General features: G+C 39.2%; 2 protein-coding genes across 12 annotated transcripts in view; one reads left to right on the top strand and one right to left on the bottom strand.

The window, feature by feature from the left end:
- Nucleotides 1-23,945, bottom strand: part of pard3ab (par-3 family cell polarity regulator alpha, b) — a 156,327-nt gene that overhangs the window by 108,398 nt on the left and 23,984 nt on the right. For all 11 annotated transcript variants that reach the window (XR_013291438.1, XR_013291439.1, XM_077559901.1 and 8 more), the window contains exon 2: nucleotides 18,143-18,244. Coding sequence is in view for 9 of the 11 variants with exons in the window: in XM_077559901.1 (XP_077416027.1) it covers nucleotides 18,143-18,244 (102 nt within the window). In the remaining 2 variants the exon portion in view is untranslated. The remainder of the gene's footprint in view (nucleotides 1-18,142; nucleotides 18,245-23,945) is intronic.
- LOC144045095 (uncharacterized) lies at nucleotides 20,813-23,941 on the top strand. Its single transcript, XM_077559911.1, has 2 exons — nucleotides 20,813-21,087; nucleotides 23,505-23,941. Exons 1-2 carry the CDS (start codon nucleotides 20,962-20,964, stop codon nucleotides 23,682-23,684), a joined length of 306 nt encoding a protein of 101 aa, XP_077416037.1. The 5' UTR covers nucleotides 20,813-20,961; the 3' UTR covers nucleotides 23,685-23,941.

Here is a 23,945-nt window from a genome sequence, read left to right as displayed (position 1 = left end):
AGGATGCTAACGATGACAATCAAATGAAAAGTGGTGCTCAAGGTAAGGTTTGCTAGCCGATATTTGCATAGCAATTAAAAATGCTATGATACATTGATTTACACCATTACAGAAGTGATTGTATACTTTGTCGAAAGTCACTTAATAGCAGCCCAAAGTTGAGTACTTAAGAGGAATAGTGAGACCGTTGCTGACAGAACGGCATTCTCCTGTAAGGAGCGTGAATGTGGGCGGCAAGACTATAGCGTTGGCGCCGCTAACGAGTGTCATGCATCATGCGCCATCATCGCTAATCGTGCTGCCTGGCTAAATTTAGCTACTGTGCTTCAATTACCTGTTTTTTTTTGCACCGGGCTAATCAACACATCGCAGGCGGCGCGGCGGCTGCCGTAAAAAAAAAAATGCAGATGGCGGCAAGACCGTTGATGTATTCGTTTCATTAAGTCGCCGACCCGCACGCCAACGCTTAATAGCATTTGGAGGGAAACTTGCTCACAGAGAAGATTAATACGATGACTTGTACTTGCCTCAATATTGCAACTACGTCCAGAGTTAATAAAAAAACAAAAACAAAACAACACTATTAAGTGAACTATTTGTGGGATTTATCATATGCACTTTAGAAAACCTTTTTAAGGTCTCTTACTCAGGCACATTGCAACCTGTAATTATGTTTGTCTATTTTCTCATTTAAAACATTTGATTTAAGGATGTCATTTATTCATTTTCTACTTTAAAACTTTAAGAATGCACTGACATTCTATCTAAAAACATGAAATGCTGTACGGTTCTTGCATGGCAGTTTCTTCGGTTGTAATGTCAAGAGCTTAATGTTTTACTTTAAAACAGAGAACGTGATTACATTTCATTAAAGAGCAAATAGAATCAGCACAAAGGAGCGACTGTGGATCCAAAAGTTCCAAGGATTCATTTTACCGGTAGACGAATTTGAATAGGCGCGCGTGAGGGCAGCTATGCTTGGGGGTCCTTTGACAGAGGCGGGATCCGGCAAGCTCGCACTTTGTTTTGTTTTTCGTGGTACACACATTTTCTCGAAAAACTTGTCAAAAGTTTAAAAAAAACAGACACTGAAAAGAGAATGGACTGAGATGTATGCTTTAATTTCACCCTCCTCGAGGGCTACGAGCCCCGTGCGAGTGCTCACTACGCGTGGAGTGGATTTGGGATGCAGCACAAAAATCCTTTTACTGACTCCGGAATGGTCGAGGAATGTTTGCGGATGAATCATCAATCAACTGATGTAAGGGGAAATCCTCGGTTTAAGGTGTATGTAGGATTCTATCACAAAGAGACTAAAACATTTATTGAGGACATTTTGGGTATCACAGCTTTGAAAACACATACGAGAGGAGAAGACAAAGAAAATGCTGAAAGAGAAAGGAAATCATGTGAAAATGTCTGTATCAAGAACTAGTGATGGGGACCCTTCCTTGAAAGATTTAACAATTTAATATTTACACACAAAAAAGAAATTAATGAAATTAATATTTTTTAATATTTATTTATATTATATATACAACAGACTAAAAATAAGTTGAATTATTTAAGAATTAGGGGCGGCACGGTGGATGAGTGGTTAGCACGTCCGTCCGGGCTTCGGCCTTCCTGGGTGGAGTTTGCATGTTCTCCCCGTGCTTGCGTGGGTTTTTTCCGGGTACTCTGGTTTCCTCCCACATTCCAAAGACATGCATGGCAGGTTAATTGAACATTCCAAATTGTCCATAGGTGTGATTGTGAGTGTGGATGTTCGTCTCTGTGTGCCCTGCAATTGGCTGGCAACCAGTTCAGGGTGTACCCCGCTTACTGGGATAGGCTCCAGCGCCCCCCGCGACCCTTGTGACGACAAGCGGTTAAGAAAATGGATGGATGTATTGCATCATAATTTTAGTGAATCATACTTTTACTTTTTTTTATTTTTTTTATGAGTTTTCAAAATTGAGGTCTTGGACCAGTGCGGGTATGTTCAATACAAACACAAATTCAATAATTCGTAAAATAATTCCTATTTGACTGTATTAAAAAAGTGGTTTGAGCAGACAAAACGGCAAATGTTTTCTTTACGTTGCCATACAGTGGCCTGGCATGCACGTTACAGTATCTTCACTCGTTTTGCAGGTCTTTGTGGTGTCACTTTCTTTTGCCCGAAGCCAGCTGGGATAGGCTCCAGTCCCCCCCGCGACCTTGGTGAGGAAAAGCGGTTAAGAAAATGGATGGATGGATGGATATTTAACCATTTTTATTTTGTTGGCAATTAATTGACATATTTGAATAAAAAAAAACAGAAAATGAAATTATTGCTGTTTTTCCATGTCCGGACCCTGGTCAATTAAACTGATCGGGTTAGTGGACCCCTTGCCAATTTATTTGGGGACTCCTGTTTTAGGGCATATGTCCCTAAGATATTTTTGTGGACGGGCTTGGGGTAATTTTTGCCAAAGGACCTGGGTTCATTCATTTAATTTTATTTGAAAGGGACAATGTCGAATCGCAGTGTGCCGGTGGTTTCCAGCAGACGGCCGAGAGGCCTGACCGCCTCGCCCCCTCGTCTCGCTCGCCACCGCCGCCTTGTTTCGGCCTCTCCTATCCCCACGTCCACTCAACCTGGTCAAGCCCCCCGCCGGTGCCAGCACAGCCCGGCCGGAGATGGGGGACTCGCGAGAGAAAAATGCATCCCCCTGCTGTTTTGGGCCAGCATCATGCTAACCATACAGACTCATAATGTAGCTTACTAAAGCACAAAAACATGTGTAAACTGTTTTCAAAGTTGTCTATAATAGTTTGAACAAATCCATCAAAAAACCTTAGAATTTTTACTTTGGGGGGCCAAAAATTATTATTATTATTTTTTTAACTTATATGTGATTATCTCTCAAGCCATGTTTCTTTAAATAAATGTTGGGTTTATCATTTCGATTAGCGCCCCGTCCTAACTGTTGGAATTATGACGTTCAGCCTCAAACGTAAGCCATGTGTTTTTCTGGAGCGAGTTCATTTGTCTTTTTTGCTACATTTTACATCTCAGACAGCACTGATTTCACTGGGGAGTCATTTCCTTCAAAATGGTGCGATAACTCATGGCGTGCTCCAGCGTCTCTACGACGTTCAAGATAACAGATGATATTCTGTGCAGCAGCGATTTCAGAGGGAGAATTCCTCATGATTAAGGATATTTGCGATTAGGTTTCGGAGAGTTGGGGATAAGGGACGGTGGATTAGTGATTTGTTTCGGGAGTTAGGGGGTATGACTGGCTCTTCCTTCTTACTATCCAAACATGAACTCTAACCTTAGAAGAAGCTTAGAACACATCAGCAGCTTACAAGGTGTCACTCAAACCTCATTAAAGGAACTCCAACTGTCACATCAGTCACCATTGGGACAGAAGAACACAAATCAACAAGACAAAGAGTTTCAACATGTGGCAATAAGGGTGAGGCTACGAACTTGCAACCTCCAAATGCTACACTGTAGAGAAGTATTTTTCTTCATCCACCTGTCTAGTAGGGCTGGTTTTAAAAAAAAATCTAATAATCAATATCGAATCGATTTTCCTTTTCGAGCCTGATATAGATTCATAAAACCATGAATCGATTATTTTTAATTCTTTTTCCCATACATTTATAAGAAAAATAGAATTTTGAAGGCCAATTTTTTTGTAAAAAAAAATCTTGGAATTTACTGTTTGCATGAATTTAAATGTATTTTCTTATATTTATGAAAGACCTGACTTAATGCACTTTAAGACAATACAGAATCTTTTTTATTAATATTTACAATTATTGAATTAGATTTATGAAAATATTTTCATCTCATACTTGCAGATGTCAATCACTTAAGTGATGATAACACGTCTTACTTTGATTAATAAACTAAATAATTTAACCAATTACTGCCTCTGATTTGGAATTTAATGTTTGTGGAGTTTTTATATTTAAGAATTGATGTTAAATAATTAATATCAGATTGAAGTGAAGTGAATTGAAATCGAATCGGGGGGAAAATCAAAATTGAATAGAACTGAACTCTTGTGAATTGAAATCGAATCGACTGAGGAAATTAGAACCGATACCCAGCCTTAGTGTCTAATATTGGTGGTTCATCCTGTGGTAGCAAATCAGACAAACTCTATGAGACTAATTAGTCTTTAGTGGACACTTTGGGGGGGGGGGGGGGGGGGTACCCTACAACGGCAGCTTCAAACCAAAATGGCAGAGTTCCTATTTTCTTTTGGAAATGATGTTGAGACATTTTTGTTAAGTCATGATAAACATTTCGCAAACTGACTTCAAAGCTGAATTAGAAAAAAACACAGGGTCAGGACAGGTTCATCTTAAAACGACTCTAGGATAATAAAGACTAAAATTGCTGCTTTAAACCAAAATGTCAGAGCTCCTGTGTCTTTCTGGAAATGGCTTCTTGAGACATTTGTGTGGGTTTATTTGCGCTTGGCACGCTTACCAAATTTCATGTTCCTGAGCAAAACCAGCTTAAGGGGCTGAATTTTCCAAAACTGCTACCAACTACTGAAGTCCAATTCCTTAAAGAGGATGTAAAGCAGGGGAAGAGGTTCTGGAAAGGATACTGGTAATGACTTGTAAACCATGTAAAATGTTCTCTCACTCCAGTCGTTGCGGATCTGCTTGGCTTTCCAAGAGGCTCAAGTCCAGCATGGCAGCTGAGCGTGCAGCCGTCCTCACAATCCTCCAATTGCAGACTCCTCATCCGGTCTTGGCAGGGGGAAAGCAAATACTTGACGGTCTGACTTTGAAACTCATGGTCCTTGTGGAATTGATGTTGAGAAACATGGGGAATTGCGACTAGGCACGTGGACTTTGGTCTCGGTCTGGGTCAAATTGAACCCTGTTGCGGTTCATTTATAGTCTGGAAATGTTGTTTTTGGATAGATGGTTAGGATCCAATATAAACAAAGGGAAGACAAAGAAGGATAAATCCCTGAATTGCAACATCTGTAAATAGATACATTGTGTGTAAGTGAGTATTTTGACTATATCTTTTTTTTTTTTTTTTTTAAAGAAGCTGTCTAATAATTAAGCACCCCTTGACATAGGTTGTTGATCTGTTTAGGCTACACACTCATTGCACAAATGCATATCACCTGTCGATATGCTTAAATCCAAGAAGCATTCAAGTTTATACAGCTTGGAGTTCGAAAATATGCATAAAAATTATATAAAATACTCATTTAATGCCTAATAATTGTGCATACTGTGTATGGTATGAATGAATCTACTTGGTAGGATAGTCAAGGTATGTAAACTAAAACACTGTTATAGTGTTTTAAGTGTGAATCTATTTTTGGCTGACAATCCGGGGTCACAGCGCCCTCACCATCGGATTCTGTCTGTCTGAACTCTTTAAGAAAAGAGTCCATATCAACATTTCCATCAGAGTGAACCTCATTAAACCCTCCGCTTACAAAGATTATGAAACCATTGCCTCAGTTCCATCACACCACAAAAAAAAGAAGCTTTTTGACACACATGCCAGACACATTTGCTCTTGATCGGTCTTGATAAGCCGCACCAGAGCAAAAGTTCAGCACGTTCCCACTTGTGCAGAGTCCAAGGAAACTAAACAACACGACGGTAAAGCGGGTGAAGGTCTCCAGAGAGAGGAGAGAGAAGAAAGGAAGGACAACAAGTGGCGTGTCACTTTTACGGGCAATTAATCTTGTGAGCAAAGAGGGACTTGAGAGGACCAAATATGTCTGCGAGCATTTCTTTTTATGGGGCAATTACAGTGACAACGATGGGAGCAGAGTAGGAGAATGGAAGACCTAGTTATGAATTGGAAAAACTGGGAATGCGAGCCTGTTTTGAGCATGATTCCGAGTCAAATTAGGGTTGACTTCAAGACTGGCCGAATGTTGTAAGTCATGCGGTGCATAGGGTGACACAAGGATCAAGGGCGTATACAATATGTCATGCGACTTACTGACTGAAATTTTGCCATGTTGGAAATTAGGAATGGGAGGTACCACACATTTCCTTACTGATACACTACCGTAAAGTAGAATAGAGGTTGGTAGTGGTGGTACTGATGGATGTAGGTGCTAAAAACTTGAGTCAGGAGCATGGTATTTATGTGTTAGGTTAGTTCACATTAAAGATTCATACAGTGAGTCATAGATATTGGCACTGGCAGGGGGTTAAAGTAGCACTAAGGAACTTTTCAACCTCAATAAAAAAAAAAAAACAGATCTCTTTGGATGAAACATCGACTTAAAAGTAGTTGAATGGTACCTTTGTCAAGGCTTAAGGGGGTCTGTATCATTTGTACTGGCACTACGCAACTTTGAGGAGGATGGTAGGAACACTGCCACACAAAAAACTACAAAAGTGCTGACTGCTTTATGGCATACGTCACTTCCCCCTTACCCCATCCGTTACAAAGACGGAAGTCAATTTGAATGTTGATGCATGATTACTGCTTTTCTGGAAGACGCTGCAAAACAACTGAAAAGAAAAAGGGACTCTACCCGGACGGATAAAAGGTCAGTCAAGGATCACAATTTAGCCTAGCTTTCACTCGCTGCCGTAAACTAAAAAACAAAAGCAAAACAAAAAGACACAATGCACTTGTCCTCATGGGTAATGTGGTCCTCCTTCAGGCATAACATTACCGCTTTTGTCCACATGGCGCCACCAAAATCAACGTAAACTGAAAGTTCTTTAGTGTACTGCCACGAATAGTAAAAATGTATGAATGCTAGAGAACCCCTAAAAATGTTCAGGAACGCCTATAATAATATACTGGTCCATAAAGATATCTAATCTAAAACTATGATCCCAAAACACTTTAACATCGTCAAACTCATCTTACAACACGCTTAAAAATAAATGGCTTGATTGGCTCGATTATGAGAAGAAAAAAACACACCTGTAGTGCAGTCAGCAGAGTAAATGCATACAGACTCTCTGTAACCTTTGGGCTAAATTTAGCGCCTACCCAAAATACAAAGATCAAGTCGAGATGTCTTACTTCAACATAATTCCTTGGCACGTTCCCATTGATCAATGCTTTGACAGATTCTTAGAAAAGCCAGAAATGCATAGATAGCAGCAAATTGTGAGATTTTGAAGTGAGTAGCCGAGAATAGGTTCCACTGAAAAATATGAATGTGATTTAAAAAAAAAAAATTTAAAAAAAAGTGAACCAAGAACATGAGTGGTTTCATTGAATTCTACTTCAAATGTTGAGACTGTCCTGAGAATCAGGAATAGCGTCATTTCACTATTGATCTCTTTTTCATGAGTGGAAACTCATTTGACAGTGTTGCGACTGGATTTCCCAATAGTTGTGCCATTTTCCAGTCACTGAGCAAAGTGAATGATCTGCTGCCAAAACCCGTATTACAAAGTGAGTGGAAGCGCATTGCTCTGTTGTTAACATTGTTGTTAGCGTTGGCATTATTTAATGTCTTTTGCTTTGACCACCCAAACTAATGGGACTCAAACCTACAATATAAGCAATCAAGTCATCATTTTTGGCTGTGACTTGGGGTACTTACTTGTCCAGTGTGATTTAACACAAAAGAGGGGCAGTTAAAGTGCCAATATTTCATCATAACTTCTGTATTTCAGCATAACTAAACATCTCCATATCGAAGGAACAATAGCTTCTTTCCTGATGTCCCTGCTTATCTAATGTGACGCTAATGAGTTTGAGCAAAGAGAGAAGCACGGGTGAAGGAAAAGCCGCAGGAAGTAAGATGCTTGAAAGACAATGAAGTAAACCGGCAACACTATCGACTTGTGGGTTTTGTCAGGCGCATTCCTTCAGAGGCGTGCGTACGTGTGTAACAGTGCTCGCACAATAACATCAGGTTAAACGTTTTGCTTGGCAACAATTGGAGCAATGATAAAAAATAAACGGGACTCTATGGGGGAAGAAAATCTAGTAGACTCTAGAGTCTTCAGAGCACCACAAATCTCCCCAAAGACGTGCTTATAAAAACACGCCTATGCGGGAACGGCCAGACAGATTGTTTGGGTTTGCATTGCTGGAACACAATCGGAGGATGGAAAGGGGAAGACAAAGCGGCGGTTGAGTTTATTAGGCACAATGCTGATTATATGCGGTCAGTTTGTTGTGAGAGCAGCCTCTTCCTGTTAAAATGCTCAAGTGGCAGTCCAGGGTGGTCTGAAGCACTCTTCTAGACAGGAACACTTAGCTAGTGATTCCAATCACAAGTCACTAAATAAGTCTTAACAGCCAGTGAGTAGTTACTCCACCTGGTCTTCAGTTTAGTTATGTCAGTGGTGGCCAAGTCCAGTCCTCGAGAGCCCCTATCCAGCCTGTTTTCCATGTTTCCCTCCTGCAATGCAGCTGAATCTAATGATCAGCTAATCAGCAAGCTTCGCAGAAGCCTGATAACGATCCTGATCGTGAATCAGGTGTGTTAGTGGAGAGAAACATGGAAAACAGGCTGGATAGGGGCTCTCGAGGACCGAACTTGGGCACCCCTGAGTTATGTGATCCTACCCTGACCCCTTGTGGTTGAACACATGCTCGCCTGACATTCCAGAGAAGTTAGTGCCAATAGTCTACAGAGAGAGGCTGAATGAACTAGTGTTCATTTTATCCACCATTTTTAAGTTAGTCAAGCGCATCTTGTTTTTATTTAATACATTTTAGTCCACTATAAATCTAGCATTTTAGTCTTTATTTTAGTTCAAGAAAACAATTTTATTCATCTAGTTTTAGTCAACAAAAATTGTCAATATTTTAGTCTAGTTTTAGTCATGACATTAGTGTATTTTTTTTTTTACATTTCAGATCTAAAACTATTCCACATCGAATTTTCTCTCATCTTTTTGATGAAAACCAACTTGACACAAAATTACAGTACATCAACAAGTGGCTACTATGGCTACATGCTACGAGCTAGTAAATTAGCCAGCATTAGTTATCGGTCAGATTAACATAATTGTTGAAATGTTCTAGCAATTGGATTAATGTTAGATCATAACTATATATATTTTTTAATTTTCACCATGAATCCCCCTTCTGTCTGTCGCATGTGTTTGTGCATGTTGCCCTCGGTAGCTGCAAATTTGAAGGGGGGGGGGGGGGGGGGTCACTGTTGGTCACGTGACAGTGTCAGAGTGAAAGATTAGCAGACAAGATTTTACAAAATAATTCTCGTCTCGTTTTTGTTCATGAACTAAAATGTCCATAGATTTTAGTCCAGTTTTTACTAAGTGAAGTACATTTTTGTCTCGTCTTAATTAGTCAACAAAAATGTATACCGACTTAGTCCCAGTTATTGTTTATTAATGAGGGTTTTAGTCTAGTTTTAGTCTGGTGTACGTTGACAAAATTATTTTTGTTTAGTTTTCATTCAAATTAACAAGAATAAACACATGAAAACTTTTATTGCATTCACAAGTCCCAATTTCCCAAAGGCATCAAATATCCAGTAAATGGTGGGAAAAAAGTGTTGACCAAGTACGCACTCCCCGGTGAGGATTTAGTCTGCTAATGTGATCATACACTGACACCTTGTGGACAAAGAGTGCAATGACTGACTTCTAGTTATAATATCTGCAGATGGAAGGAAGGAAGCCAAATGTACACTTTTTTCCTGACTTTTTTAAATAAATAGAAAAAATTATTTAAGACCTCACATTCACTAATTAAAGATGATAGGGAGTTGACTCAATTTGGACATCAACAAACAATTATTTTTAACAATTCATTAATCTGTTAATTTTCCCCCATTAATCAATTAATTGTTGTTTTTTTAATCTTATCCATGCCTTTATTCAAAACCAGGACATGATTTCAAATTGAAATTTTGAAAGAGAGCATTCATTTGTGAGCTTCTGTGTGACTTCAGATATTTATATCACCAGAAAATACTCGTTTACAGCACTGCTAGAAAGAGCATGGGTGCAATAAATATTGTACATTACACTGCATTACAATATACACAACAAGCGTGTGCATTCCTTGAGAACTGGTTGTACTACCAGATATTTGAATGGTTATTACTCCACTTTGTCTTTTATGTACAGTATTATATATATATATAATCTTTTATTTTTTATTTAATATTTTTGGATAGAAAGCCAGTGTTTTATAAATACCCATAGAAAAGATAAGAAAAAAATTCCATTAATTTAATCAAATTTTTGTTATATAGCAACATATTTCATTGTTTGGGGCAAAATTTTTACTTTTTGGGGAAATATTTTTTTTTGTCTGTGTTGCACAGAAATAGTACAAAGAAAAAATGAAAATGATTACCTCCAATCACCTTCTTTCTTGACTCAAAAATTAGTAACAGAAATGTCACATCACCACCCTCTTAAAATAATGAACTAAGACATATTTTGATGATTTTTTTACTCAAACTACTCCTTTCGATGCTGATCACCTTTGCTAAAATCAGCTGTACTTTGTTTAACATGTCATTCAATTCTGCTCCTGAAATTATTAAATATAATCATATTTCCCCCCCATTAATCAATTACTTTTTAAAAAAAATCTTATCCATGCCTTTATTCAAAACCAGGACATGATTTCAAATAGAAATTGGTTCAATTTGTTGTTTTCTAAAAAACCTGAAAAATGTAATGTTCTTTATTTTAGGAAAGTGACGATATGTGCCTTCAACCACAAGAGGGCAGACTTGGACAACAAAAAGTTCATCTTGGTTTGACAACAGCAAGTCTCTGAAAATGAGATTCAAACGTTTTCTATAAGGCAACCTTTTTGAACTGTTGCTCAACTGTAAGAGGAAGCATGAAAAAGTGACCCAATTGAAAGATGAATTTCAGTCAGCATTATTTGGTCAACCGAGGATGGGAGAGAGATGGCCAGCATCACGAGGACATGATTTAAGCCAAAGAATTTAAAAAAAGACCAGGGCCATTAGTTTTAGGAAGATGACGATACAGAACGTTGAGTTCTGGTATCATTCTATGATTGGTCACGATCTTCCCAACATTTCAGTATTTCCCCCTTATAGAGAAGAAGCTGAATGCCGAATGATATCCTGTCTCCCTCAAGTCCATGTAAGGTGGTGCTGGACTTAGTGCCGTGTTGTGGGTCCTCGGGATCACTGAGGCTGGACATCATGAACAAAAAGATGAGGAAAGATGCCACAGTGACCACAGAAGGAAATGTGCTAACTCAAAATGATGTTGGACAAGATTGAACTGAGAGTAGCAGGGGAGAGATCCCAAATACACAACCAAGAACTTTGGAGGACTGCGGTATCTGTGGGCCACACAATCTACGGACTGAATTGTGAGGTTATTTAGCACGGCCAAAAGCAAATAGAATGCACTTTGTGGCAAAAGGTGGAAATTAAGGGCCCAACTATGGCTATCACCAAGACTAATACGACAACATCATCATCATTTAATCCCTTTTAAAATGATTGTGAACTACAGTGCTTGCTAAGGGAAACTGCTTTTGGGAGCTGAAAAAAAAAAAGATTTGCTAGGTTTTTATTTTCTTTATTTTTGTATGTGTGCTGGCAAGTCATCAAATTTCACCGTCATGTAACCATAAAACCTCAAATTCTTTGCAATTTAGTATCATCCATCTGTCTACGTGGTTTAAATTTGATATCAACCGGACAAAATCCTTTGGACAAGTTTGTCTTTGGACCCTGTAAATGGCCAATTACCATAAATTGGCAGCTTCAAACCAGAACGGCAGACTTCCTGTGTACTTTTTAAAAATGGCTCTTCAAAACGTTTTTGAGGATCTTTTCATGATTTACAGTGCAAATGCCGATCAAATGTCACTCTGCTACCGGAAACTCGATTTGGGGGAGGAATAAAAAAAAAAGAAAAGTTTATCAATCTTAGAGAAACAGTCAATGCCTAAGACTTCTATTCTACTCTTCCAAATGTAATATCCTGCAACTCATGGTGGCACCACTGATACAGACTGAATTCATTCCAAGTGATGAAACCCAAATTGTGCATACCTTTGGGTTTTTTTGTGCTTTAGAGTGCTGAGCTGCAATTAAAACCACAGAAAATGATGCACTAGTGGCCAAACTTGCCCATCCAAAAAGTAGCTAATGTGGAAAGTCAGAACAAAAAAATGATCAATCGCACATGTAGCTTTCAGCATGATATTTCGCACACTAACTATCAATCACAACAGAGATGTCATGAGCGGCCCTGCTGTGGCTGAATTTGGCAAATGGGTTGTCATCTTGTTCTCATTAGGGGGTTGCTGCCGAGGAGGAAGAAGGGGGGGGGGGGAGGATGGGGGAGGAAGAAGGCGAGCGTGGAAGGAATGAGGTCATCCCCGATGCTCGCCCGCGAGGATCTGAGGGCCGAGTGTGGGTGTGGTTTGCACAGCGATAAGGAGGGCGAGCTCACAGCTAATCCACGACATGTTTAAGCAACTCACTTTCTCACTTTATTTAAACGCCACGCCTGGTTGCACTTTATTAATTGTCGTCCTGCTCAGACATGTCCATGGCAGTAATGCAAAGACAGGCACATATCCTGAAAAATATCCGAGATATATGGTGAACCCTCGTCATACAGATGCCCCCACTCCCGCTACCAGGGGTGTTAAACTCATATTAGTTCAGGGGCCACATGAAGGAAACTATATTACCAAGTGGGCCGGATCAGTAAAATCATGGTATATACACCGGTAACTTAAAAACAATTGGTGTTAATTATATGCAGATTTTCACTATTTGCAGGCCAGCCCTAAATTGTGGGGCTCAACTGTAAATATATTATTCCAAAAAATAACACAAATCCAAATGAAATGCGTCAACACTATGCCCGTATGAGTTCGGGCATGTTATATCTTCCCGTTTTGCATATATATTGCTCCCAGAATGCATTGTGTGGCGCAGTTAATGAAGTTATAAAGATGTTAATCCTTGTCATATGTGTTTGTGTTACAAGTATTGAATGTGTGTAGTATTTAGTACGTTTATGTTTCATTTGTGTTGGTCTATGTTTTTGCTTTTTTGTGTTTTTTAACAAACCGTAACTTTAGGTTGTAAAATAATGACATCCAGGGCAACTCCACCTAAAAGTTCCATTGCTCATCTGAGGATTGCTTGCGGAATTAATAATTTATATGTTTTGATTGTGGCCGTCTGATTAATTGGTCTGACATTACTCATTTTTTACTTTACAAAATTATCTAGCATTAAACCCCTTTCGGGCCAAATCCGACCCGCGGGCCGTACGTTTGACACCCTTGTCTTAAACAAACAATAAACTGGGGTCACAACAACACTTGCGTATCATTTCAAATCCATCTGCTAATATTACTCTTAATACTGAATGGCTTTCAGATTAGAATTTTTTGGGGAGACACATTAACATGTTTGCTTTTTTGGACAAAATACGACCTCACCTGAATTGCATTGAGTCTGGACTGAGTTTATAGCGGTGACGTGCAGTGAGCTCTAGGTTTGGGTAGGCAGGCAGTCGCAAATTGAGACGCACACACCAATTACAAATTTGTGTGTTGGCAGGCAAGTTATACAACATACCCTAGGGTGACCATATTTTCATTTCCAAAAAAAGAGGACCCTCAGCCCGACCTCGAGATACTTGATACTCAGATACAAGATGCCATACATTCAAACTATTTTAACACAAGCCTTCTTTGTATGGGTAGAAAATAAAACAAAAAAAAACATTGCTCTCTTTTAAAATCTTAATATTTTTTTGTTTGTACCCATCGCGTCGTCCGGTGGGCAGCTCCACATTTGCCACGCAGCTAAAGTTCTGGGCCACCGTCACAGCCAGTGCCACGGTAAACATGTTGCAGTGCACTCCGCCTCCCATTTGCCGCACATCGAAAAGCGGACAATTTCATTACATTTATAAAACCTGCCCGGATGCCCGGAAAGAATGTAATAAAGTGGATATCTCCCTGTAAAACAACCTAATTTCTCACAAAATCAAACTAGCAATAGCAATGCCAAACACCGTGTAAAATGAAACAGACAGTTAATCGAAGCACATCCACAAAGCCAATCTTTCCTTTTGTACCATTTTTTGTGAAAAGTACGAATAATTAGCAGTCCCTTTGCTGAAGATCTGGTAGCTAAGGCATTGGTCTCCCATCCCTCAAAAGCTGACGTTTTTCCTCAAAAGAAAGGCGTGAACTAAGTGTGTTTTGAACTCACAAATGTGCAAACTGTGCAAACGTAAATTCGCGGAGAAATAATATGGCGACTGCCTACTTGCATAAAATACATTTTCTTGTCACTTTTAAACCTATAGGTCGTGTAGGCTTTCTAAAATGAAAGAAATAATTAAAATAAATAGAAAAAGCCAAACGTTTCAACTTTCATTTCAGCCTAGGGCAGGCAGTGCCTACCTTGCCTGCCCTGACCGCACGTCAATTGTTCATAGCAACCTGTAAAAATACAAATTTCAACTTTGCCACTTTATGCCATTTTTGACTCAAAAATATAGATGTGCTAGGGGTCCATTTTTTTTTACACAAGAGTCTGAGTCACTTCATTTTGAGTATCTGCTGATATCAAGTCGACCCGATATTGATTCACGATCCAATACGGGGTCCCAGTGCGATACCTCAGCAATGTACCGTATTAAGAAGAAAAAGTTGACAAAATCACCACCACACGTAAACAGAAGCCCAGAGGTGTTGATTGAGAAGGATTTCATGTGTATACATCCAGTGTTTATGAAGTGTTTAACAGTATTTTTGGTAATTACTGTGTCATGTAGTGCATGTGTGACATGGACAACATTTGACAGTGAATATACAGTAGGTAGTTTTAAACCCCAAAACAGGCTTAGTGCAGTTTTTTAGCAAATAGTTGTATGTTCTAAAGAAAAATGTTCAAGTTTGTGAATGCTGTTTTCTACTAATGTGAGTGTTTTCTGTATGTCACACAGATGCCTCAGTGACTTCAAACAGACGAGGAGCCATCAGAGTGCCACCACTGTAAATCACATTTGCGCAACACGAGAATGTAAACACAAGACAGGCAGAAGTAGACGTCATGAGAAACACCTCAGGGCTGTTTTAACCTCACGGCCTTCCCGTCTGTCTGCTCGTCTCCCACACTGGGAGAACGTGACGCTACACACTATGTTCAGATTACACAAACAACACACTTTCATAAACGTCAAAGTAAATAAGTATACGTACAGCACACATGCAAAGCCGCAAAGGTAACATCCATTAGATTTATCCAAACAATGAGGGGGTTAAGAGATTTTCATATGTATTGTAAATTATTAGTATTTTATATGTATATGTGTATATAAATGCTAAGTGAAAGTGGCATTTAAAACTAAAATTCAGAGAAATAAAGAATATAGTTAGTGGTGTGTGTTATTACATGGCAATCTACAGAGATCGCTGTTCATTGATCATCAATCGTCGTCCATCGACAATCTTGCCACCGAAGCGAAAGATCATCTTTAGTGTGTACATCTACAAAATGTGGCAAGTCTCCACACACACACACAAAAAAATAATAATAATTACACTACAATGAAATCGTTTTAGGGTCATTCCATGCCAAATCACTCAGTGGCTTTAACCAAGCAGATTTTGATATTAGTTAAACTTGCTGTACTTGTTGAAGTCGCGTGATCCACACAATCGATTTTAAGGTCAACTAAAAAAGGAAAAGAAAAAAAAGATCAAATGGCTACTTAATGTTTTTTTTAAAGAAAAAGTCATCCTAAAAAAAACAAATAAACAAACATATATTTTTCAACACCGTGTTTTTTTCTTCTTAAAAGGTTAGATTTTTTTCTTTATAAATAAGGATATGAGACTTAATTCAAAATTGAACAAGAAAAAAAGTCTTGTAATATGAGGTTAAAAAAATTATGTTTTTGGTGCTGCTGTTATGGTTAGCAACAGACTTAATTCTTGCTTGAAGAAATAGCGTATTTTCACTTTTTGGTTGTTGCCGTGGAAAATTGGAAATTATATAACTCCAGCAAAATTATTACAATTTATTGTGGAATTTCTACGCTGACGACAAGCTACGGACGTGTAAAAGATTCAAATGCTGACAGGAGTCACACATGGACGATGACCCCTGTGAATGCGGACGCAGCTGTCACACAATCACACAAACACACAGACGTCATGTTTTGAAGTCTTGGGATGGTTGAAGGAGCGTCACCTGACACCTGGCATGTGGTCATCTGTCCGGCTCGACAAGACAACCGTCCAGGGAATGACCTTTCATACAGAAAACGCCTCAAACAAATCCCTTCACTGACTGAGCCGAGGAAGGGAGGATGACGGACAGATCTGGAAAAAAGGACCCACTCCACTTTTCCTGGCACACTACACACACATACTTTCAAAACATACAGTATGCTTGGCTTCCCCAAACAAGCGCGTGTGTGTGCGAGCTAATAAAAGAGGCGGCGCATTCCTTCCAGACTTTAAAAAGCTCGGCCTGTCGGAATGGACTCTGAAGATGAGTCACAAGAGCTGCCAGGAGCTTCGCGGTTGTCCCTGTGCAGGGACGTCCCGTAACGAAAGAACCGTATTGCTTTTGGGCGACATCCCAACTAAAGATGTTTGCGGTCGCGCGGAGGTTCAAATTAGTAGGTTTCTTTTTGATACTCTAACCAGTCACACTTTTCAAACAGATTTTTAAAATGAAAACACAAAAGGTAGTTGAAGCCCACATTTCAAATAAGTGCAAAGACTTGTTACCTGTCAATCAAGTTCTCAGACATTGACAGATTATTGACTCAAAAATCGCAAAAATCTTACTGAGTTTGAACTGAAGTTGTTTGAGGTAGCTGAGGCCCAAATGTTAAATTTTGAATGGGCGGGTGTGCAAGAGGTCCAGAAGATTTGCATCACTTTGAATTTGATATGAGAACAGCTTTTGAGCAGAGGATAAATATTAGATCTCAAGTTGTCCCGTTGATTATGAGTTAGTTTAGCACCTGACAAACTAAATATATGTATGGTATAAATAGGGTATACCGCGCATCGTGGTAAGTAGAAAAAAGTGTGTTGCAATCGGGAGAAACGATGATGCAGTTCATAGAGTGAATGGTGAACGCCGCTACTTGTATGTTTATCATTTTGTCATTAACTCATTTGCTCCCAAAGACGTATAAAAACGTTCTATTTTAAACAGTGCCATAGTCCCCAAAAAGCAGATTTTATTGTTTTTTTATTCTAGAGCATACAGAAGGCTTTGATGCAGCCTCTGACCGGAAGAGGTGGCTTAAAGCAAAGGTAGTAAAACGTATAAGAGATCAGCCAGGGCCATGTTGCAAAACTTTTTCCCAGTGTTTTCAACAGGTTTGTGAATAAAGATGAACTTAGCTATATTCTAATGCTAATTGCTGTAAAACGGAAACAGATACAAATATACTTTTTTTCCTGATGAGACTCTAATCTTTATTTTGGTAGGTTCCATGTTTTGATAGCAATAGAACACAATATTTTGTGGACCTCGCAAAATCAGCCAAAATCCAGTAAAACAGCCTGGAACGAAAAGGCTTACTTCAGTGAAAATGGCTCGGAGTGAATGAGTTCAAAGCCTTTTCGCAGTCATATTTTTGCTATTTTGTAGTTTGAGGTGTCACAAAAGCAAAAAAATATATATATTGGCATATTCACATAAGTGCTTTTGGTGAAATAACCCCATGTCTGGTCATGTCCTGCTGTTGATTGTCGAAGAATGGGGGAAAAACAACTTTTTTTTCTTAAAAGAGCCTGCTAATTTTTCTGATAGGTTTGATACTTATATTGTGACAGAAGAAAAAATTCTGCGGGTTTTGAAAGAGGAGTCAAGACATCTGGCAATATGGGCAATTCTGCTTTGAACACAGCAAGCAGTGAATGAGTTAAATAACACACACGCTCACTGAAACAGACAGTCTTTGCGTCACAGTCCTGGTAAGCATGTAGCTTGGTTTGCGGCACGCGACCACAAACACAGCAGGTTCCGCCTCCAGAGTACTTTACAACATCCACGCTGCGCGCCAACACAATCAACCGCTGCTGGATTTCAACTTGGAGTACACCAGCTCAAGTAACACAAGTCCAAGCATTGTGCTTGAAACGGAAATTGTATGCTACAGAGGAACGAGAGTCTTTTTGCTCACACTGCCTGAAAGGTCTTACCCGGTCTTTGTCGTCCGCAACGTCGCACAGCACGTCATCCAGGTCCAAGATACCACCGTCCCCGTGCTCCAGGCGGTGCACCTGCAGCCAGTAGCTGGCGTCCTGGGAAAAGAGCGTTATTCCTTTAAAATAAACAGAAACATCTTACACGGAACAAGGTACACTATCTTAAATGATTGCTATTGGTGTGTTGTTCTACTGCAGCCTTGTGAATGGCAGTAAAGAGTACTACAGAGTGGGCACCCAAGTCACATGAGATACTTTACTAATTTTGCCGGTTTCAGGAGTAAAGAGTGAATGAATACTTATCATGAATTTGATAACTTCATTATTTTTCATGTACAAATAATATATTTAAAAACACATTTTGCCAATTGCTTTCGACTGGAAATGGCATCACATGTCGAGGGCTCCGGTAACAACCAATCACGGCTTACCTAGCATTTACAAGTTGAGCTGTTAAATGATCAATCGATCAATCAATCAATCAATCAATCAATCAATCAATCAATCAATCAACCAGATAAACAACATAGCTTCCTAAATTCACTTTCAGAAGCACGGATGCTTGTCGCCTTCAAACATCCAGATCACAAACTAAAAATAACTGGTAGTAAATGTCACCCAGTTCAAATTTGAAGCGGGTGGTGCACACAAACTTAACGACAAGTTGGCTTGAGCGTGATGACAAATGGATATCAACATGGAGGTCATCGAGCAGTTTTTGTGTCAAACGCCAGTGAGCAGACCCCAGATGCTCTCTGCCACTTGATAGCGTCTGCAGGCAGTAAGGAAAAATGTGTCTGGCAAAACATTTACTACACTGTACACCTAAAAGTGACAGATGTGGAAATCTGATGCCACGCAACCACTATGGCCCACACAGATGTATTCTATTGTAGATAAATATTTAACAAAATCTCTTAGGTGTCTAAATTGTTGCTACAGTAAAGCTCTGCAACATTGTGGGGTTCACTTGAAGAAAATGTATATTTTTCAATCATATATTTTTTATGGGTTTTTCCAGTGTGCTGCACAGTCCATACTTAAGTGTCGCACACCTTCACTGAAGTTCTACGTTGTTCCCAAAGGGCAAAGACAATATACCTAAGTACTGTTTTATGTTGTGTTTGTATGTTACTGCTCCGTGTGTAACAGAACAGTTGTTTAAAGATTTTTAACTGCGTAACATCTATGCTGATGAGAGTGACTAATAAGATAGTGAGTGTGGTGCATGTGTGCGCACACACAAATGCTACGGGTCGAACAGATGAGTCAACTTTAATGAACAATTTTTTCAGCCCCCCCCAAAAAAAAAATCTTCACACACTGGATGTACTGCACTAACCATAGGAATGTCTAAAATGCATCCAAATGTGATCAACACATGCAATAAATAGACAGAAGCAGTACCATGCCGACCTACGACCTCATCATACACATAATATTCTGGCCATGTTTCAAAACTAAGGCAAAATAAATAAATAAATGTGTGTATATATATATATATATATATATATATATATATATATATATATATATATACATATATACATATGACCCTCTTCAAATCACGTACATCGCCGAAATAGGTTTGCACATTCTATTATATTCTGCAGCCTTCTGGACCGGCATTTAACTCCATTCAACAGGAACAACGCCTTGACCCCTTCCAATGATTGATGGGTTAAAAAGATTCAAGTTGGAGAAGTTTAAGGTTTTCTATCAAAGGCAAAATTAGAAGCCCGTGCTATCCATCAGATTTAATGTAACACTCTACCAGAGGAGTTAGAATTCAATCTTAGCTTTCCTGATTTGCATTATGATTATAATTGAATATTTCATAATGTGTTGTGCCTTTTTATTTATTTAGTGCTGTATCCCTCATTAAGATGCAGTTGGGATGGGACCTTAAAATGGGGTTGAGCGTTAGGATTAAGCTAAAAAATGGTAATGTTAGCAGTTTTTCATGTCTTTGTTTGATGCTGAAAAAAAATAAGTGTCTTCACAAACAAAACAACGGTATTCATCATTTTTTGTTTGTATTTGACTGGAATTATTTCATTTTCAGCCACCTTGATCGCATAATTGTAGTAGTGTGCAAATATTTTAGATTAGATTACTATGCCATGGTTACTTGAACTTGTTTGAATAAAAAACAACAACGCTGTATATTAAAATAAGGAAGTATGCACAAATATAACGCATTCATGACAAACGGACCAACCAGTTATACCCAAAGCTACACGACAATTTTATCATCACTTCCATCTCCCTTAAAATAATTGTGACATACGGTGCTCCTCTTTGGCACAGAGACTTTAATTACACAGTGCCAGTTGACGCTACTTCACCACAACGAGACAGCACAGTTTATGAAATATTGGACAAGAATTAGTCATCGCGTAAATCCGACGTGAAGTCATCGAACGCTGCAGGTCGTTAGCGTGCATGTTGCTAATAAACCACCTACGCAGGTCGCTCGTTACTTACCCCATAAAATAATCCAATTGGCGACTTCCTTTACCTACATGATTCTTATGAGCCACAAAACACACCAACATTAACTTTTTAAAATACTTTCTTTTCGGGGGAGGTGTCATCGGTGACGTAATGCAATGACGCAGCACCTCCTTCATTGATAACTCAAAAAAAAAAACGTCCATATATGAATCCGCTTCAAAGGGCACAGGCGTGACAACGTGTTCACGAATGTCTACTGAACCAGAACCAACAGAGACCCGCGACGACAAGACGACAAAAGTACCCGGTGGCACCGCCATTTTATGCAGCGGAGAACCGCCAAAATAAGTGAATAAATGGAAGTGACGTCATACAAACGCGGCGAGGACGAGGAAGCCGCATGTCAGGAGCTCGTGCACCTGTTTAACAATCTCAAGTGTTTTGACAGCATCTACCTGAACAACGTGCTCATTGACATGGAGGTAGGAAGTTCTAATCATTTTATAGTCATAGTTTAGTGTTTTAATAGTGTGTCAAATAAATATATGTTCACAGACTTTAACTGAAAATAAATGCTTAATTACATTTTTTTGTGTTTTAATTGTCAATAGTTGGAAGAGGGAGCAAAATAACCCACCTACACTGCCACATTTATTGGCATTTCTTTTAAAGCCCTTCTAAAGTGAAAATGTCTTCTTAATTTAACACTTGAGTGTTGTTAACAACCCTACCAAATTTGAATGGTTTAAAAAATTTGTACATAAAATAATCAAGTAAGGCTTCAAAATTGTGAAAAAAAAATCAGGCCACTCTCTCGGCTCTTTAAGTATGTGGGCGTGTCCACTGAATATGCTGTAACCATGCCCCGCTCAACTATCAATCAAACACTACTTGTTAAAATAATCAAATAAGGCTTCGAAATGGTGAAAAATCAAGCCACTCTCTCAGTTCTTGAAGGCTGGGAGTGTCCACAGAACGTGCTGTAACCGCGCCCCACTCAACTGTTAATCAAACACTACTACTGCGATTTTTGAGAAATGCATCTAGCATCTTTCTTACGCTTAAACAAAGCTAGAATATATCTCGCCAAATCGTGGCAGCCGTGGCTCAGGGTGTAAAGACGGTCGTTGAGTAACCAGACGGTCGGCTTTTCGATACCCGCTCTCCCCAAATCATGTGCCATTGTGTCCTTGGGCAAGACACTTTACACACATTGCCTCCAGTGCTACTCACACTGGTGCACGGAAGGTGCGAAGTTTAGTGGTGGTCGGCGGGGCCGTAGGCGCACACTGGCAGCCACGCTTCCGTCAGCATGCCCCAGGGCAGCTGTGGCTACTTAAGTAGCTTACCGCCACCGCAGTGTGAATGTGTGAGTGCATGAGTAATGTATCCATTCCATTGGAAATCGTCTTTGAGAGTCTAGAAAAGCGCTATATAAATCCAATGCATTATTATTAAGTCATTGTGGGGCTTGTTCACGTCACGACAATGAGGCGCTCTAATGCTAGTGTGCAGCCCATGTCCACATGCTGGCAGTCAAGTGTAACTTTTAAAAAGTACCGGTAAATAAATAAATTACTATAGAAAAAAATATCTCAGCATTTTTTGCGTGACTTACATGCACAACTAAAATGATGGGGGGAAAAAACGTTTAACGTTATGCTTCCACAATTGAGTCCAAGATGATTCTCAGTGTTTGCATGTTTTCAGCAATTATCTTCAAATATGCTAGTTCTTGTTTACTTTCAAATTTGACATGACAGTGACTGTGAAATCCATGTTCCTGGCTTCCTCATACTGATCAAAGGAGACTTCAATCTTTTGTCCCTCTCTCATCTACAAAGAGCTAACCTTCAAACAACAAGACAGAATAACAATCTCCAAAACCTGTATGCCAAGTGCCAATGTGAAGCAAGCTATGGTGTACCATATGTGTGATTTTTGGAGACTTTTTCCAGTTGTTTATGAAAAGCTCTAGAAATTCAATTAAGATATGATTTTGAATCTCTGCCCGACAAAAGGGTGCCAAAAAGTGAGACATCCAAATTTTGATAATGGAATTATGATTCGATCCGTATCACGATTCAATTTGATACAGATTAATCCCAACAGAATTTATAAATCGATTAGTGATTTTTTTTCTTAATTAAAATTTAGAAAATAGTAGCCATTAAACTTGTACATGTACACTGTAAGATTAGTATGAAAATATATTTATCTGAAGCTTCAGGCTTACTGTAAGTCACTGTATTTAAGGGTCTGTATATTATCTGTTTCATCTTTGAACAGCATTGAAATAAAATATGACCTCTGAAAATGGAGGAATGTTATATTAATGGAACATTAAAAGTGAACCCTAAGTGAGACGTTTTGTTTAAACATTAATTTGGCCGATACGAGAATTGCGCACCGTAGTATCGCGATATATCAGCAAATCGTTTTAAACACCCTTTGTGCCTTGTATCATTGAGCAGCACAGGCTACATTTACGCACCATCGATGTTAAGGCCACAATTCCATTTCTGAAACATTTGTGATAGCCTGTTTACATGCGTGAGTGGACAGTTACTCCTGTAAACGACAATACAGTGTACTGAAATCGTCATGACACAAATAGACGTCAGACTCATTTCCGCTACTTTATGGCGCCAATTGATGCCACTCATCACACTAATAAATCTGTCTGTTTCCTCCTCGCTCCAAAAGTGTTCTGTGCTGCGTCTGAGTTGTTACAACGTTGGTTTCTTAATACAAAGTAACAGCGAAGGAGTCCATCGTTTTTTAACAAAACCAAGCCATGTCTTGCTTTTCAACAGTAGCATTGTAAACCAAAAACAGTAGCATTGAAAACCAAACTGGAGCAGTAGTAACCAACATGCCGACTTCCTCTATTTGGCAGTTCAAAGCGTCGCAGAGCATCACGGAGAGCGACGTCTCAATGCTGGAGTCGCTGATGGACTTCATGGAGGCCAACAACAGAAACCACCCTGAACACTCCGACCCGGACAGTGCAGATTCCGGCAGCGATAACTCAGTCCTGAGCAGCGGCGTAGACGATCCGGACAGTCTTGGCGATTAGTCAACGAGAAAAACAACGTCATTTTTAAACATCCAAAGACTTTACAAAAAGGGTTTGGTCGCAGCGCACTTTTTCATGAGCTCAGGATCTTGACTACTAACTTGAAGTTGTTGAAAATGTAACATCGATACATTTTGTTTACATATGCCAAACACTTGTTTTTCTACACACTTTTTTATAAAAACAACTGTACCTCAACTATGTTTTTGAATCCATCAGTGACCCTGGTGTTGGCGAATAAATGTTTTCTAACTTTCCAGG

This window comes from Vanacampus margaritifer, chromosome 2, assembly GCF_051991255.1.
Source record: "Vanacampus margaritifer isolate UIUO_Vmar chromosome 2, RoL_Vmar_1.0, whole genome shotgun sequence".
Taxonomy (NCBI): domain Eukaryota; kingdom Metazoa; phylum Chordata; class Actinopteri; order Syngnathiformes; family Syngnathidae; genus Vanacampus; species Vanacampus margaritifer.
This window is presented reverse-complemented; position numbering and strand designations above follow the sequence as displayed.